The following is a 17,456-nucleotide window of genomic DNA, read 5'->3' as shown; positions in this document are numbered from 1 at the left end:
GCCCCTGCAGCAGCGAGCGAGCCCAGCTGAGCGCGGCACACTTCCGGGACGCGGCGCGCCTATCCCGTACCCTTTCCCTTCCACTCTTCCCGCAGTTGTCCTGCCACTTGGGATTCAGGACGAACAGCCTGTCCCAGGGGCCTGGGCGCCTGCACAGAACGCAGCATTCGCCTCCGTGGTCCTCTGGAGGGGCGCTGCAGGAGGGGGTGACGGATATAAGGACTCGAGATCCGCCGCGGGAATGATCCACGAACTACTCTTGGCTCTGAGCGGATACCCAGGGTCCATTTTCACGTGGAACAAGCGGAGTGGCCTCCAGGTACAGTCAGACTCAGAGCGCGGGAACTAGCGAGCGCATAATGGGCGTACCCAAGCCCGTGCCCGGGGGAGGAGTTTGCGAGGGCGGGGGGTGGGGCTTGCAGAGGCTGAGGCGATTCGGAGGCGTGTCCCTAGACTGGTCACGGGGGAAGTGCGGGAGGGGGCCTTTGCGCGCGGTACCGCATCTGGAGAGGGCTGGGCCCAGGCTGGCGGCTGGAAGGCCGGTGCCGGAGGGCCCCGCCTTCGGGACGGGGAGGAAGCTTGCGACCGGGCCTAAGGTTGAGGTGTCTGAGCGCGTGTTGCTGGGGAACTGGATGTAAGGCGAGTTTCACCCATTTTCACGCACCCATTTGCAGTGCTTTAAAGTGAGTTTTGAAAGCTCGTCCAAATACGTAGCGCCTAACATAGTAAGAGGTCAGCTACTTTTGTTGTCTGAAAAATGAATGAGAGTGTTTCCCTCATTACTCCTTTCGCTGGAAATTTCTGCACTAGGAGAATTTGGAAGGGAGGCTTTCACGTAACCAGAAATGTTTAAGGAGGAAGGGCTAGGTACTGTATGCATTTTCTCATTCAATCTGCAGGATCACCTATCTCCATTTCACAGATCAACTTCCTGTATCTGGTAGCTAGTAATTAGCGAGCTTGGTCTTGAACCTCAGGCCTGCTTGGCTATGGTGTCTGAACCTCTCTTTTCTGCTTTTTTTTTTATTATCCAGTCCTCTCAATAACTTTAGTAACTTAGGTATTGTTAGCCTTTATTTACAAAAAAGCAAACTGAAGCCCAGAGAACTTGTGGCGGCTAGTCCTGGTACTGGCAATATTTGAGTCTAACTCTGTCATATCACAGTCATGCCTATTCCAAACCAAGCAACACATTCTGAACTATGGAGAACAAAGTGATAGTTACCAGAGGGAAGAGAAGTGGGGAGATGGGCTAAATAGGTGATGGGGATTATGGAGTGATCTTGTGATGAGCACTGAGTGTCCTTACATTGTACACCTGAAACTAGTATTACACTTTATGTTAACTAACTGGAATTTAAATAAAAACTTTTTAAAAAGTCATGCCTATTCCTATAAGAATTGCCAGTATAGGCTGCAGAAGAGGAGAAAAATTACATTCCTCTATAAAACCTATAAATCAGATTCCTCTTGTTATTTATTTTCCCCTATAAAACTAACAATGGCAGGCATAAAGGAAGAAACTGTATAGGAAGTATTTGTGGGTGCTTGACTGAAGTAAAAAGATAAAGTATAGGAAGGATAGTTGCCTTCCTTTCTTTTTTATAAAAAAGTCTCAAGTCTCCATTTTCCTTATTAAAATTTTTTTTTAAATACTTATTTATTTTTGAGAGAGAGAGAGAGAGTGAGAGTGGGGAGGGTCAGAGAGAGAGGGAGACACAAAATCTGAAGCAGGCTCCAGGCTCTGAGCTGTCAGCACAGAGCTCGATGCGGGGCTAAAACTCATGAACCGTAGGTAAGAGCCTGAGCTGAAGTCGGATGCTTAACAGATTGAGCCACCCAGGTGCCCCTGGATATTTTCCTTCTTAAGGTGTCAGCTTCAAAGTCACCCCAGAAAAATGTTCTCTGACCATCTCTTTAAGTATCCTCCCCTTATGCCATTATTCTCCATTACAACAACTTATTTCCCTTATAGGACTTATCACAGTTTATATTAGTTTTTACCTGTGTATAGTCTTTCTCCCACATAAGTTGCCCATAGCAGCGAAGACTACAGTGGTTTTCTTCATCTATGTAGCCAGCACAGTTTCTGCCACTTGGTAGGTGGTCAGATATTTGTGGAAGAAAAGAAGACTACTAAAAACAGAAAATACTGATACATTCTGCAGTGTTTTCACATTTGAATAAAGGGGAAAATTGTCATGAATGCCTAATGTTGACAAAATTCATTTTATTGTAATACTGAATATGCGTACACCTTAACCTAAGTATAAGCTCAAATTTATTTGAGTGTAAGCTCAATTTATTGCTCTTAAAAAAAAAACCTGTAAAACCAAATATTTTTACAAAGTAAACAAAACTACCAAATGGATGCACTCAAAATGACGTTAATCTAATGCACGGTTTCTCAGCCTGGTTTCTTTCTCATTGTTGACATTTCGGGCTGGATAATTCTTTGTTGGGGGTTGTGTCCTGCCTGTGCATTATAGGGTGTTAAGCAGCATTCATGACCTCCACCCACTAGATGCCAGTAGTACCCCTTGAGTTGTAGCAATAAAAAATATCTGCAGATATTTACCAAATGGGGCAAAATTGCCTCTGAGAACCAGTGATCTAATGTGACATAACTATTGTTGTGCTGAAACTAAATCCCCAACATTGAGTTTAATAATAGTATGACAGCTGCAGATGTGGCTGCATATTCTGTTTTGACTTCAGTAAGTCTAGTATGGAGAATGCCTGTTCATGTAAGTAGGTTGCACCAGATGGTACCAATAAATTCAAGGTATTGTTTGCTGTTTCAGAATAACTAGACCTTGAACTTTTGTAAAACTCTGCCACCAAAGCACTGCTTAGAATTCCAGTTTTGATGGGAGCATCACTTGATAACTGGGTAGATCTGTGTTAATAATAAAAAATTACTGGGGCACCTGGATGGATCAGTTGGTTAAGCGTCTGACTTCAGCTCAGGTCATGATATCGCGGTCTGTGAGTTCACTGTGAGTTGGAGCTCCTCATCAGGCTCTGGGCTGACAACTCCGAGCCTGGAGCCTGCCTCAAGTTCTGTGTCTCCCTCTTTCTCTGCTCCTCCCCCACTCATGCTGTGTCTCTCTCTCTCTCTCTCTCTCTCAAAAATAAAAATAAACATAAAAATATTTTTTAAAAAGTAATAATAAAAAATTGCTTATGTGTATCAAGCATTTGCTATGTGCATGGCTTTACATGCATTAACATTTAACCTTCACAATTGTTATCTCCATGTTATGGGTATGAAAACTGAGGCACAGGCAAGTATTATAACTTGCCTAAGATTTCAAGCAAGTTGAGAGGCAACTCATGGTGGCTTCTTTTTTTTTTTTTTTTTTTTTCTAAAGGCACAGGCAAGGCTTTACTGGGGGTTATAGATCCAGCCTGAAGGGACACATAGCACTAACAGAGTAGTTAGACTGGCCTCCCAAAGACATTGTAAATTTTTTTTAATCTTTTTTTTTTTTCTGAGAGAGAGACAGAGTGCGAGCAGGGGAGGAGCAGAGAGAGAGGAAGACACAGAATCTGAAACAAGCTCAGGACTCTGAGCTGTCAGCACAGAGCCTGATGTGGGGCTCGAACTCACAAACCTTGAGATCATGACCTGAACCCAAGTAGGGCACTTAGCTGACTGAGCCACCCAGGCATCCTCCAAAGACAGATTCTTAAGCATTTAAGTCATGTTACCTCATAAGTTATTAACTGGAAGATATGGTTAGCAGTGACATTAAAATCTGTGTTAAGTGGATTCCTAAACAAATTATTGTGGATTCAGTAACAGAAAAATTCTTCTTTGCGTATTTATTACTGCTTTTATTGTTATTTACAGATGGCATCCACGGGCGCACCTGGCTGGCTCAGTTAGAAGAGCATGTTACCCTTGATCTCGGGGTTGTTACTTAGAGCCCCACGTGGGGTATAGAGATTACCTAAATAAATAAAACTTTTAAAAAAGATGGCATCCACAAAATACAGTACTCGCAATATAAATATGCAGTATGTTAAGTTCTTTGGGAATAGTAACTACTTCTGATTTTGTTCCCTATTTAAACTAGATATGTTAACACTGTGCCTTGGATAAGTATGTGTTCATTAAAAGTTGGTCGAAGCTCCAGGGAAGATATACAATGGCCAATAAACAAATGAAAAGATTATCAATATAGCTGATCATTAGGGAAATGAAAATCAAAAGCACAATGAGATACTACTTCTTACCCATTAGAATGACTTTTATCAAAAAAACAGAAAATAGCAAGTGTTGGTGAGGTTGTGGAGAAATTAGTACCCTTGTATATTACTGGTGGAATGTAAAATGGTTCAGGCCTGTGGAAGACGATGTGGTAACTCCTCAAAAAAATTAAACACAGAGTTACCAGATGATCCAACAACAATTTCACTTCTGGGTATACACTCAGAAGAAGTTAAAGAAGGGACTTAACCAAATATTTGTATACCCATGTTTATAGTATTAGTATTCACAATAGCCAAGGTAAAAATACAAGGGTAAAAGCAACTCACATGTCCCTTGACAGATGATTTGGATAAACAAAATGTGACACAAACATACAGTGCAATATTTTTCAGTCTTAAAAAGGAAGGAAATTCTCTTACATGCTACAACATGGATGAAACTTGGAGACACTATGCTAAGTGAAAAAGCCAGTAATAAAAAGACAGATATTCTATTTCCAATCTTTTAAAGTACTTAGATTGGTCAGAAGTATAGAAACAAGAAATAGAAGGGTGGTTGCAAGGGGTTGGGGAAGGGGGAGGAGTAATGGCTACAGAGTTTCAGTTTGGGAAAGTAAACTGGGGGTGGATGGTGGTGATAGATGCGCAAGGTGTAAATAAATGCACTTAATGCCACAAAACTGTACATCTAAAGATGGTTAAAATGGTAAGTTTTATGGTATGGATATTTCACAGTTTGTGAAAAATTGGGGTTGAGGGGTGCCTGGGTGTCTCAGTTAAGCATCCAACTCTTGATTTCGTCTCAGATCATGATCTCACTATTCTTGACATTGAGCCTTGCGTCAGGCTCTATGCTGACAGTGCAGAGCCTGCTTGGGATTCTCTGTCTCCTCTCTCTGCTCCTGCCCCACTCACATTATCTCTCTCCTCTCAAAATAAAGAAGTAAACTTAAAAAAAATGGGTTGAATAAATTCATTCTCCTACAACTTTTTTTTCTATTTTTGAAATGCTGTGAAACTTTATATAGCATAGTAGGTTATATTATGGCCTTAAATTAAAAATACCCAGTGAAATGAAATACCAAATATAAGTGAAAATATGAACACTACCTTTATATGTCCAGTTATGAGGTGCTTTTATAGATTATAGCATGTTACATTAATTTTACATTTTAATTGAAATGAAAATAAAATTTAAAATTTTATAGAGAGGGATAGCTGGGTGGCTCAGTCAGTTATGTGTCTGACTTCAGCTCAGGTCATGATCTCACACTTCATGAGTTCAAGCCCTGCATCAGGCTCTGTGCTGATAGCTCTCAGCCTGGAGCCTGCTTTGGATTCTGTCTCCCTCTCTTTCTCTGCCCCTTCCCTGCTCATCCTCTGCCTCTCCCTCTCAAAAGTAAGTAAACATTAAAAAGAATTAAAAAAAAATTTATAGAGAATTTGCAGATCTTAAGAATATGAGAAACCCCTGAAATCTGCAGATCCCAATTTGAGCAGTATCACTGGAGACCATTGAAATCACGTTCAAAACTCCAAATCCTGATAGGCCATGCCTAGAAGATTGCATGAGAAACAGGTAATAGTAGCTGCTGGTGGGGAGGTTGACCTGAGCCCAAATCAAGAATTGGACACTTTAACCAACTGAGCCACCCAAGTGCCCCGACTGACTTATTTGTAATGTACAAAATTTGATAGTGTTTGAATTCTTTACCGTGTGTTACTACCTATTTCAGTCATCAACTAATTAGGTCAGGATGGGGAACAACACCTTTGTAGCAGTTTGGAATTTACCAAGCTTAAATGGGCATCTTGAGAAGGGAAATAAAAAATAGTATTAAGTATTTGAAGCACCTCAAAGATATGCAGGCATCAATGTTTTTAGACTGTTCCTCTTCCTGCAGGTGTCACAGGACTTCCCATTTCTCCATCCCAGTGAAACCAGCGTCCTGAATCGACTCTGCCGGCTGGGCACAGACTATATTCGCTTCACCGAGTTCATTGAACAGTACACGGGCCATGTGCAGCAGCAGGTAGGCTGCTGTTGTCAGGGAATGGACACCTCCAGAGCTATGTCAGGTTTTCAGTGAATCCAAACTTTGATGTGAAATAAGTCTCAAGATGTTATGAATGTCTCATCATTGGAATTATTCAAGTGAGGGCTAGGTTACTAGCTCAAACAAGGGAGAAAATATACACAGGGACCAATTTAGGCAGATTAGTATAAGAGGAAATATGCTTTGCCTGTGTTTTAGGAGACCTGAATTAAATCAGTTTGAGCTGGACCAGAGTTCCAGTTCCAGAGGTGAGATCATAAAGCATCATTTCAGATCTGTTTCCTCTTTTGCTTCTAACTACCTTAGTCGCACGGAGGCGATCAACTAAAATCTTTGTGTTTCATTTTTGTCATTTGTAAATAAAAGAGTTAAATCAGAGAAGGTGCTTGGCACATAGCAAGCACTTAATATATATTACCCATTAATTGGTGGGTTAATTGTAATTAATGGTGTAGAGGTCAAGGATTTGTGTCCTGCTCTATCACTGACTGGCCATAGTCTGCCTGGCGGTAACCTAATGCTCAGAAACTAGAGCTCAGTTACTTACCTATCAAATAGGGGTAATAGTGCCTATCTCATAGTGTCAGAAAAAATAAATAAGGTAATTCATGCAAACTGTTAGCACTCATATTTTTTTAAAGAGAGATTTTAAAGTTCCCTTTTGTTTTTAACTGTCTGTAATTCTGTCCGTGGTAAGTAAAAAGATTGCTGAATTGTGTGACTCATTCAATGACGACTATTTCCCACTTAAAACCATGATTCTGGTTGAGGAGGAAGGCAGGGACTTCTAGAAAGGAAAAGGAAAGGTTTCTGAAATAAGGTCAGTACCCTCTGTTATATAAGTTGGTTGTCCGGCCTTTGGTGGCCATCTGTAGGGCACAGGAGTTGGGGAATAAAGCCTTGTATTTTCATCTCTGGGACAGGGATTCTGATTCTCTCAAATTGGTTTTTGCAAACATAAGCTAAATGTGAGGTGAAAATCTAATCAATGCTATAAAATTAATATTAAAGAGGGCACATGAATTATGAGAGTTGGAACCTATACACACACACACACGCACACACATATTATGAAAAGGCCTCATTTTAATTTTTTGTATATAACATTTAATAGAAAAAAAAATCTGCCCTGTATTCGTGTGACTATATGGATTTTATATAATATGTGAATTCTTACTTTCCTGAATTCTAAAGATAGCTGTAGTGCCTCTTTTTTGGAACAGTAAAAAGCGTACTTAATTTCTCTTTCATTTAGTGATAAATGAAGACATTCAGTTCTCTGGAATGCCATAAGATCAAAATAAAGTTGGCTACTTGTAAGCCAATCTGTTCCATTTCATCCCATGCCCATGCTGGTCTTATTATAGCTGTGAACCTCTATCTTCAGGAACTGCTAGTATCCTTTGTGGCATCCCCTGACTACACTGTGCCTTTTAACCCCTGAGTCCAAGCTTCCTACCCCATTTGTTGTGGAATTCTGCTATTGTGTCTACTGTCACCAGAGCCTGATCACCCAAATCAGTATGCAGCCAGAGAGGCCAATCATCGTGGTCTCTAGTCCACTCCCTCTGCAGTTGCCCCGGTAAAACTACAAGAGGCTCTTAGAAAAAATTGCAGGTTTCCTGAAAGACAAGCCATATTCGTAAATTGGCTCTTAGTGAGAGTCTTGTCACTCCCCATGTTGACTATCAGATTCAGGCTCCTGATGAATTACCAGGCCAGGCAGGAGAAGGGATTTTAGAAGGAGGATTGAGGTGATTTTATTTATTCACTAAATATTTACCTTGTGTTCAAAGAACTGTGCTAGGAGCTGAAATACAAAGATGAATAAAGTGTGGGTCCTGCCTTCATGAAGTTCTTGGTCATGAGAGGAGGGCATATAAACAAAAGAACAATTCAAGCACTACATAGAGATGTTATGAAATCAACAAAGAGGGAGCAATTCGTTTCCTAGGGGGAGTTAGGAAGGGCTTTGAGAGAAGAGATGCTTGAGTTGGGTCCTGTAGGAAGAGTAGGCATTTGTCACAAAGATGAGTACAAGGTTATAAGTGGAACACATCCACATTTGTGGGGGTGAGAAATAGAAGCAAGGCACATTTGGTGAGCTGTGGGTAGTTTGGAAATGAGAATGTGAAGTTGGAAGCAGTAAAAGATAATTTTAGAGACAGAGTTAAGGGCCCGAATGTAGAAATCATTGTATGCCACGTAGGGGAGTGGAGATGTTATTCTGGGGCAGTGGGAAGCCACCAAAGGGATTTCAGCTGGAAGTGATAAGGTTAGTTGTAGAAAACCTTCACTGACAATATGAGGTTCTTTTTTTTTTTTTTTTAACATTTATTTTTTGAGAGACAGAGACATAGCATGAGTTGGAGAGGGGCAGAGAAAGAGGGAGTCACGGAATCCAAAGCAGGTTCCAGGCTCTGAGCTGTCAGCACAGAGCCTGATGCAGGGCTCAAACCCACAAACTGTGATATCATGACCTGAGCCGAAGTTGGACATTTAACCAACTGAGCTACCCAGGTGCCCCAATATGAGGTTCTACCTGGTTGTTTGTAACATGTAGGATGCTTGGGAAATTAAAATGTTATCACATCTTAAAAGGTCAGAACTCAAAGTCGGCCTCTCTAGTCAGGCTTTCCTCTCACCGAAGCACTGCTTTGATGTGGAATTATTTAAGCAAAAACAATAATACTATTAAGGGATAATGTCTTCCTCAGGTTTTAGAGTCTGAGCTGTGAGGTTTAATTCTCTTTGTTTGATTTCAGGATCACCATCCATCTCAGCAGGGCCAAGGTGGGTTACATGGAATCTACCTAAGGGCCTTCTGCACAGGACTGGATTCGGTTTTGCAGCCTTATCGCCAAGCACTGCTTGATTTGGAACAAGAGGTGAGAGAGGAGATATGGGAACAATGTCTCTGGGACAGCAGATTAGGGCACATTCCTGAATTTGAAATACCCTTGGATGTGGTCAGATAGCTAAGAGAGAGCTGTTTTCTTCGTGGCTAGGGGGTAGAGTGTACTCTGTGATTGCCCAAGCCGTGATCAAAGTGGTGTGCAGATCATGGCAAAGGTATCAGAGCCCCTGTTTTTTTCTCACCTGAAAAATCCGAATTAATAATCCATAAACTATCAATTCTCCATAGCCTAAAATTAACACTGAGCCTATTCTCAGATTCCCATCTAGTTTTCAGAGATCAAATAGATTCGAGATGTCTCAATTGGAGCCTTAATCACAGTGTTTTTTGTTGCAGTTCCTGGCTGACCCCCATCTGTCCATATCACATGTCAACTACTCCTTGGATCAGGTATGCTGTCCAAATAACAAAATGCCGGGGCGCCTGGGTGGCTTGGTCGGTTAAGTGTCCGACTCCAGCTCAGGTCATGATCTCACGGTCTGTGAGCTCAAGCTCCACGTCGGGCTCTGTGCTGACAGCTCAGAGCCTGGAGCCTGTTTCAGATTCTGTGTCTCCCTCTCTCTCTGCCCCTCCCCTGTTCATGCTCTGTCTCTCTCTATCTCAAAAATAAATAAATGTTAAAAAAAAAAAAACAAATAACAAAATGCCTTGAAATCTGTTGATATTGTTAGAATACTCTAACTTACAGGGTTCATGGCTGGCTCATTCAGTGGAACATGTGACTCTTGATCTTGGGGTTGTGAGTGTGAGCCTCATATTGGGCAGAGGGATTACTTAACCATAAAAAAATCTTAAACAAAAAACGAGGAATTAAAAAAATAATCTAACTTGGGGCTCCTGGGTAGCTCAGTCAGTTAGACATCCAGCTCTTGGTTTTGGCTTAGGTCATGATCTCACGGTTTGTGAGTTTGAGCCCTGTATCAGGCTCTGTGCTGACAATGCAAAGCCTGTTTGGGATTCTTTCTCTCTCTCTCTCTCTCTCTCTCTCTCTCTCTCTCTCTCTCTCTCTGCTCCTCCCCTGCTCTCTGTCTCTCTCTCAAAAATAGATAAATAAAAACTTAAAAAAAAAAATCTAACTTAAGACATTAAGACATTCCTTCTGGATTCAGAGCTACGCATTTTATATCTTGTATGCTTTCCTAGATCAGAGCTGTTTGGAAAGCTCCAAATTTAGTTAAAATCTAATATCTGATATTAACACTCTATGTTGACTTCAATACTAACAATTATGTTAGCCTCAGAAATAGAAACTGCTTCTATCTGCCATTCTCCCTTTGTAGCCAACCCCCATATCAGCTTGCCCTCAGATACTGAATCTTGGCTGTTCTGTGCTATTGCCATCTTTATGTGATGTGGGACTATTTAGAAACAAAAGCATTTCCTGAGCCAGTTCTCATTAATTTTTCTCCTAATTATTCTCCACTTTGCAGTTCCAGCTCCTTTTCCCCTCTGTCATGGTTGTGGTAGAACAAATTAAAAGTCAAAAGGTAAGAACTTTCCTTTTTTATCTTTGCTGTGGGAAGTGCCAGGGATATAGTCATAATTAATTTCACCTTACATTCTTTTTTGAGGACCATAATCTTTAGTAGTTTTTATTTATTTATTGGTTTTTTTTTAATAACGTCTGCTTGGGTATCTTGCTAAATGCAAAAAATAAGCTGTCGCTCTGCCCTTAAGCATCTCCTGATCCAGAGGGTGGGGGTGATGTTAATAGATGTACCCTGGTAAGAGGATTCTGTCTGGTAAGAGAAAAATGCTAGGGGTGATATTTGAAAGTGAGAGCATTTTGCATTAAGGATTTGGGATTGTTGGTTATGGATCTTAAGAAGCAGAAATTTAATCTTCAGAAAGAATAATACATTTAGGTTAGGGTGCTAATTCTTTTCTAAGAATTAGATCATTGGGTAAAACCCAGATGTTTCTTTTATTAAATACACCTATTACCACAAGTTTTTATTACATGCACTGAAAAGTCAGGGTCCCCAATACCAGAAGAATGTCTTTTCTGAGTGGAGTTAATAATTGAGGGATAAATGCTTTGAGATTTCACATTAGAAGAAGAATCTGCAAGTCCATAATTGGATGAGAAAAGACAAATGGATTAAATATGTTTAACCCTGTTTTGTTTTTAAAATGTTGTAATTGTGCCTTAGCTTATTAGGAGTCTTCACCTTGATAAATGTAACTAGCTAACTAAATTTACCAGGTTGCCTCTTCATTTTTTTGCTTGATAAGTGTAGAAGTTTTCACTGTGTTGTGTTCATTAGGAGCCAGCAAAGCCAGTGAGGGAGGTGCTGTTTGGCCCTTCAAAGCTGATTACCCTCATCAATTAATATTCAGCTTTTGTTGTGCACTTACTGTACACCAGGCACTATGCTAAGTGTTTCACGTACTTCATCACATTCAGTTTTCTAAGGGGTCAGGTAGGTTAGGGAACGTGCTTAGGGTCACATGGATGGTAGGAAATAGTAGAGCTGGGATCTAAACCCGGCTCTGACTCGAAAGACTATGCTCTTAACCACTCCACTAAACTGTCCCCCCACCCCCCACCCCCGCCCCCTGGGTTGGAGAGGACCTTCTAGGTACGTGGAGGTAGTGTAAGGGTTGCATGCTTAGCTGCACATCTCAGTTGACTTTCAGATTCCACTGACCACAGGAAGGAGAGTATAAACTGAGTAGGGGGGTTGGAGATGGGCAAACCTTCCTTCTTGCCAGGGTGGGGGTAGAGAAGCCAGTGTGTTCTGCCTCTACAGAGTTCAAACATGAGGTGGTCAAGAACATGGGCCGGGGTGAGAACTGGGATGATAGCAAACAGACACAAAGGGATTCTTTTAGAGTGATGGAAATGTTATAAAACTAGATTACGGCGATGGTTGTACACACCGTAAAATTTACTAAAAGTTGTTGAACGGTACACTTAATTCTGGGTGTATTTTATGGTATATAAATTATACCTCAATAAAGGAGTTTTAAAAAGAGAGACAGAAGGACATAGAAAGAAGCAGCAGAGTTTTTTGAAAACTGTATACCTTAGAGCGTGAGTTAGGCCTTAATCTGAAATAAAGAGCTTTAGGGGCGCCTGGGTGGCGCAGTCGGTTAAGCGTCCGACTTCAGCCAGGTCACAATCTCGCGGTCCGTGAGTTCGAGCCCCGCGTCGGGCTCTGGGCTGATGGCTCGGAGCCTGGAGCCTGTTTCCGATTCTGTGTCTCCCTCTCTCTCTGACCCTCCCCCGTTCGTGCTCTGTCTCTCTCTGTCCCAAAAATAAATAAACGCTGAAAAAAAAAATTTTTTTGAAATAAAGAGCTTTCTTCTTAGCTTGGAATTTTAACTCTGAATGATTCTGGTTTCTCTAGTGCAGTACTTTTCAAACTTCATTTTACATTAGAATCACCTGGAATAGATGGTTAAAACCATGTGGCTGGGCCCTACCACAGGGATTCTGATTCAGTAAGCCTGGAGTTGGTCCCAAGAATTTCCATTTCTTACAAACTCCCAGGTGCTGCTGCTGCTGCTGCTGCTGCTGGGGGCATATGGATGGGGTGGGGAAGAGTAAGTAGAGTGGAGGTCCATATTTTATAGAATAACTGTTGTGACACTGTGATCTATAATAAATATAGGGTGGCCCCTGGGTGACTCAGTGGTTAAGTGTCAGACTCTTGATTTCCACTCAGGTCATGGTCTCACAGTCGTGAGACTCTCCCTCTGCCCCTCCCCTGCTAGTGCTCTTTCTCAAAAAAAAAAAAAAAAATTATATATATTTCATCTTCATCCCCTTTCTGGCACATAGCTTCTAAAACCTTTGGCATTTCCTAAGTGATAAGAATGATAAAGGTGTCTTGGTATTCATAATTAGCCACACCTGAGTCTATGGTAATTAAGTGACTTTTGGAAAGCACCTAAGGATTGGCTGGTTGCCAGGGGAAACAAGCATTTGATTGGAGGATTGGGACCTTCATACCCCTGACTTCTGCGGAAAGGAAAGGGGCTGGAGGTTGAGTTCAGTCACTAGCAGTCAGTGATTTAATCAACTGTGCCCATGAAGTGAAGCCTCCATAAAAATCTGAAAGGGCTGGTTTCAGAGAACTTGTAGGTCGCTGAACCAGAACACTTCTGGCTACAATGCTGGGCCCACGCTCTACGGGGACAGAAGCTCCTTTGTTTGGAACCTCACACTATGCATCTCTTCGTCTGGCTGTTGATTCATATCTTTAGTATGCTTTTTAATAAACAGGTAATCTAGTGAGTAAACATTTTCTGAGTTCTGTGGGCCGCTCTAGCAAGCTAATGGAATCCAAGGAAAGGGTTGTGGGAACCTCTGATTTATCAGCCAGTCAGCCCTGGGCTTGAGATTGGTGTTAGAAGTGGAGGGAAGGTCTTGTGGGACTGACCCCTTCACCTGTGGAATTTGATGATGTTCTGGTAGTGTCAGAATTTAGTTGAATTGTAGGACACCCAGCCGGTGTTAAAGAATTGCTTTGTGGTGTTGGGAAAATCGCCCCTGCACACGTTGGAATTAGAGTCAAAATTAGAATTCTCTGTAGGTCTTTAGCCTCATTATCTGCTGGATTGTGCTCTCTGGATTGAATACCGAATATGAGTTTGTCCTATGCGAGCTGTTAAAATGGAATCCAGTTTGACAAGGTTGTATTTTGCACAGATTCATGGTTGTCAAATCCTGGAAACGGTATACAAACACAGCTGCGGAGGTTTGCCCCCTGTTCGAAGTGCACTAGAAAAGTAAGTCATGGCTTAATTGGGGGCAGGAGTGGGTGATCAAGTGACTTGACTTTGCACTTGTTTCATTTTCAGGTCATCTTAGGTTTCCCTCTGGGAAAAGTTAAGACCAGGATAGAAAAGACCCATGTATGATGGCTCAGAAACTGCAAAAAGAATGTTAGGAAGTGTTGAGGATCAAAGCTAGGATCTAGTCACCTAGATGACCTTGAAGCAGTGTTCTTTAATTTGGGGATATCATTATCCTTGGAGAATTCCCATTACATGTGTCAGATAATGTAGCTATACCTAAACTGTGTGTGTTTTGAGTAGCTGGCATTTTATATCAAGATCCTTAAAAATGTTTATAATCCCATTATACCATTCTTAGGAATTTTATCCTAACACCTATTCAAAAGAAGAAAATAACCATATGCAGAAACATTCACTGGAATGTTGTCTGTTTTATCAGGACATTAGGAAACTACCAGCAGCAGAAGAAAGCTAAATAAAGGTATATTCACTTGATGGTCTATAAAGGTAAAATTAAAATTAAAAATACTATAAATATAAACACTGTCAAAATCTGCAAAAGGAAACTTCCCAGAACATGCTTCAGGGACTTAATTCTCTATTATTGGGCCTTTTTTTTTTTTTTTCCTAATAAAAGAATTGTATTTTGATTGTAGAAAATACAGACCTGTAAAGAGAAGAAATAGATTTTCTAATCTTTGAGATACCCAATATAACTTTCACTATGTATTCTCTACGGTTTCTCTATACATATACATAGTTTTATGCATGGAATATAAAATCTTACATAGATCCTGTGATTAAGTGCATGTTTGTTATATATTTGCAGGACCAAATTTTATAGACCAAGTACTTGAATGTACTAAATGTAAATTTTGATTTTTTAATATTTTTTTTTAATGTTTATTTATTTTTGAGAGACAGAGACAAGCATGAGCGGGGGAGTGGCAGAGAGAGAAGGAGACACAGAATCCAAGGCAGGCTTCAGGCTCTGAGCTGTCAGCACAGAGCCTGATGCGGGGCTCAAACTCAGGAACTGTGAGATCATGACCTGAGCCAAAGTAGGAAGCTTAACTGACTGAGCCACCCAGGCACCCCCCTCCACCTGATTTGATTTTTTAACGATAGATTCCATTCAGTTAGCTTATTATAAATAGCAGACTCAAGCTCTTCTCATTTCTCGCCAAGTTATTTTGAAATTTTTCAGATCTACAAACATTTGAAAGAACAATATAGTAAACAATGTATATCCTTCAGTTTCACCAGTTGTTAACATTTGGCCACATTTGATTTCTTTTTCTTTTTCCCCCTGTATGGACTGTGAAATATATATATGTAAATATATATAAACATACACACATGCACACCATGTGTGCTAAATCATTTGAGAGTAATCACAGATACAATGCTTAACTTGTAAATACTTCAGCTTGTATCTCTTTAGAAAACAGGCTTATATAACTTCAATTGGTTTATATAACCTCAATACCATATTATAGCCAAAAAAGTTAATGTTAATTCAACAATATATTATCCAAAAATAAATCTGAATTTCTCCAGTTGTCCCCCAAAAGTCTTTTACCCTTGTTCTTTTTTGCACTCCCGGATGGAGTCTGCCTTTTCCTGTGGCTTTTTGCAGCCACCTCTTTTTAGTCCCCTTTAATTTGGAACAGTGCCTTCCTTGCCTTTTTAATCTTTTGATGACATTGACATTTTAAGAGTCCTAACCAGTCCATTTTAGAGGCACATTTTCAGGGTGCCTGGGTGGCTCATTCAGTTAAGCGTCCCACTTCAGCTCAGGTCATGATCTCACAGCTCATGAGTTCAAGCCCTGCATCGGGCCCTCTGCTGATGGTGCAGAGCCTGCTTTGGATTCTCAGTCTCCCTCTTTACTTCTCTGTCCCTCCCCCATTCACACACTCTCACTCACTCTTTCTCTCAAAAATAAGTAAACATTAAAAAAAAAAAACACACAGGCACATTTTCCTCTTTGTAACTAAGATGTTATCTGGGGAGTGATCCTTTAAGACTATGAGAATGTCCCATTCTCCAACAACCTTTCTGCATCTTGAAGGATTAGAGGATTGTAGGAGATATACCTGCCTCTCGCATAGTGCATCTACTCTCCATATGTGACTCCAACAAAAATAAAACAAATTTAATACTGTGTTAGCCAGACTCTTATAAGCACATTTAATTTTAACAAGAATCCTTAGTTTTGGAACTCCTCCACACAAAAGGAGGAAAGAAAATGTGCCTCTTCTAAAAACCCAGCAGAACACTTACTGAACATTCAGACTTCAGCATGTAGGCTACAAGTGTGGAAATTTAATCGCTGAGTTCATCCACAAACATTTAAATTAAAATAGCACAATTATTTTTAGCCTAATTGGTCATTTCCCTTCTGAGTCATCAGACCTCTGTTTGTCCTGTCGCAGTTTAGAGCATGGTCTCCGTGCAGATGTAGGCTTCAGTGTCTGCGAAGTGGACTTCTAAGGCTCCTGCTTTTCTCTCCACTCAGGATCCTGGCCGTGTGTCATGGGGTCATGTATAAGCAGCTCTCAGCCTGGATGCTCCATGGACTCCTCCTGGACCAGCACGAAGAGTTCTTTATCAAACAGGGTCCTTCTTCTGGGAATGTCAGTGCCCAGCCAGAAGAGGACGAGGAGGATCTGGGCATTGGGGGACTGACAGGAAAACAGTTGAGAGAACTCCAGGACTTGGTGAGAACATGGCAAGAAGTCTGGCGCACTCCTGCCCGAGTCAGAGAAGTTGTCAGCCAGATGACCTTTTGGTGATTTCTACCCTTGTCCCCAGCTCATCAGAGTCGAAGCACCTTTCAGAAATTCTTTAGACATAAACACTTGAACTTGGCTTTATCTTAACTGCATTCTTAATACCTAACTTAATGGGAGACTACAAAATAGAAAATATATTTGTGAGATTCCTTTGTTTCCCCTTGTCCCAGTATATGCATTTATGAGGTTAATGAGTCTTTTCAGGTAGTCGTGTGGTTACCCTACAGCGTTTAAGTGCAGCTTAGAGTTTCCATTAGAGTACCAAAAGTCCTATATTGTCTTTATTCATCCATCGATCTATTTATTCATTCGTTTATCCTGCTACAGCATTTTATTGAATGCCTGTTGTAGGCCAGGCACTGTTCTAGGAGAGTTACTGGGTGTTTAACTGAGTAGATGAATAAAAGGTAGCAGACCCTATACTCAAGGAGCTTATTGTTTAGTGGAAGACCTAGAAAAATAAACAGTGACATTAAAGTGTACAAAGTGCTCTGGAAAGAGCAAGTATGGGTATTCTCAGAACTTAGAGTAGCTAGAGAAGGCTTTTCAGTGGAATGTATGTCTAAATTGCAAAGAGTTTGGAAGGAGAGGTTAAGAAACATTCTAGGCAGAGGGAAGGATGTGTACAAAGTACAGAGACCATGAAAGACCTGGCTTATTTGAGGAACCAGTAGTAATACAATTGAAATGGTCAAGTAAAGGCTGAAATACAAAGTACAA

General features: G+C 40.9%; 1 protein-coding gene across 4 annotated transcripts in view; it reads left to right on the top strand.

Moving 5' to 3' along the window:
• Positions 1 to 21: 21 nt before the first annotated feature.
• Positions 22 to 17,456, top strand: part of TUBGCP4 (tubulin gamma complex associated protein 4) — a 35,329-nt gene continuing 17,894 nt past the window's right edge. For 2 of the 4 annotated variants that reach the window (XR_006599289.1, XR_006599288.1), the window contains exons 1-7: positions 25 to 319; positions 6,123 to 6,251; positions 9,041 to 9,163; positions 9,529 to 9,582; positions 10,623 to 10,679; positions 13,850 to 13,929; positions 16,460 to 16,661. Coding sequence is in view for 2 of the 4 variants with exons in the window: in XM_045059455.1 (XP_044915390.1) it covers positions 242 to 319; positions 6,123 to 6,251; positions 9,041 to 9,163; positions 9,529 to 9,582; positions 10,623 to 10,679; positions 13,850 to 13,929; positions 16,460 to 16,661 (723 nt within the window). In the remaining 2 variants the exon portion in view is untranslated. Of the gene's footprint in view, positions 320 to 6,122; positions 6,252 to 9,040; positions 9,164 to 9,528; positions 9,583 to 10,622; positions 10,680 to 13,849; positions 13,930 to 16,459; positions 16,662 to 17,456 lie in introns of all 4 variants that reach the window. The other 2 variants (XM_045059455.1, XM_003987229.4) reach the window with 2 other exon arrangements.

The sequence above is a fragment of the Felis catus genome, chromosome B3 (genome assembly GCF_018350175.1).
Source record: "Felis catus isolate Fca126 chromosome B3, F.catus_Fca126_mat1.0, whole genome shotgun sequence".
NCBI lineage: Eukaryota > Metazoa > Chordata > Mammalia > Carnivora > Felidae > Felis > Felis catus.
Note: the sequence above shows the minus strand (reverse complement) of the source record. Positions and strands in the feature narration are given on the sequence as shown.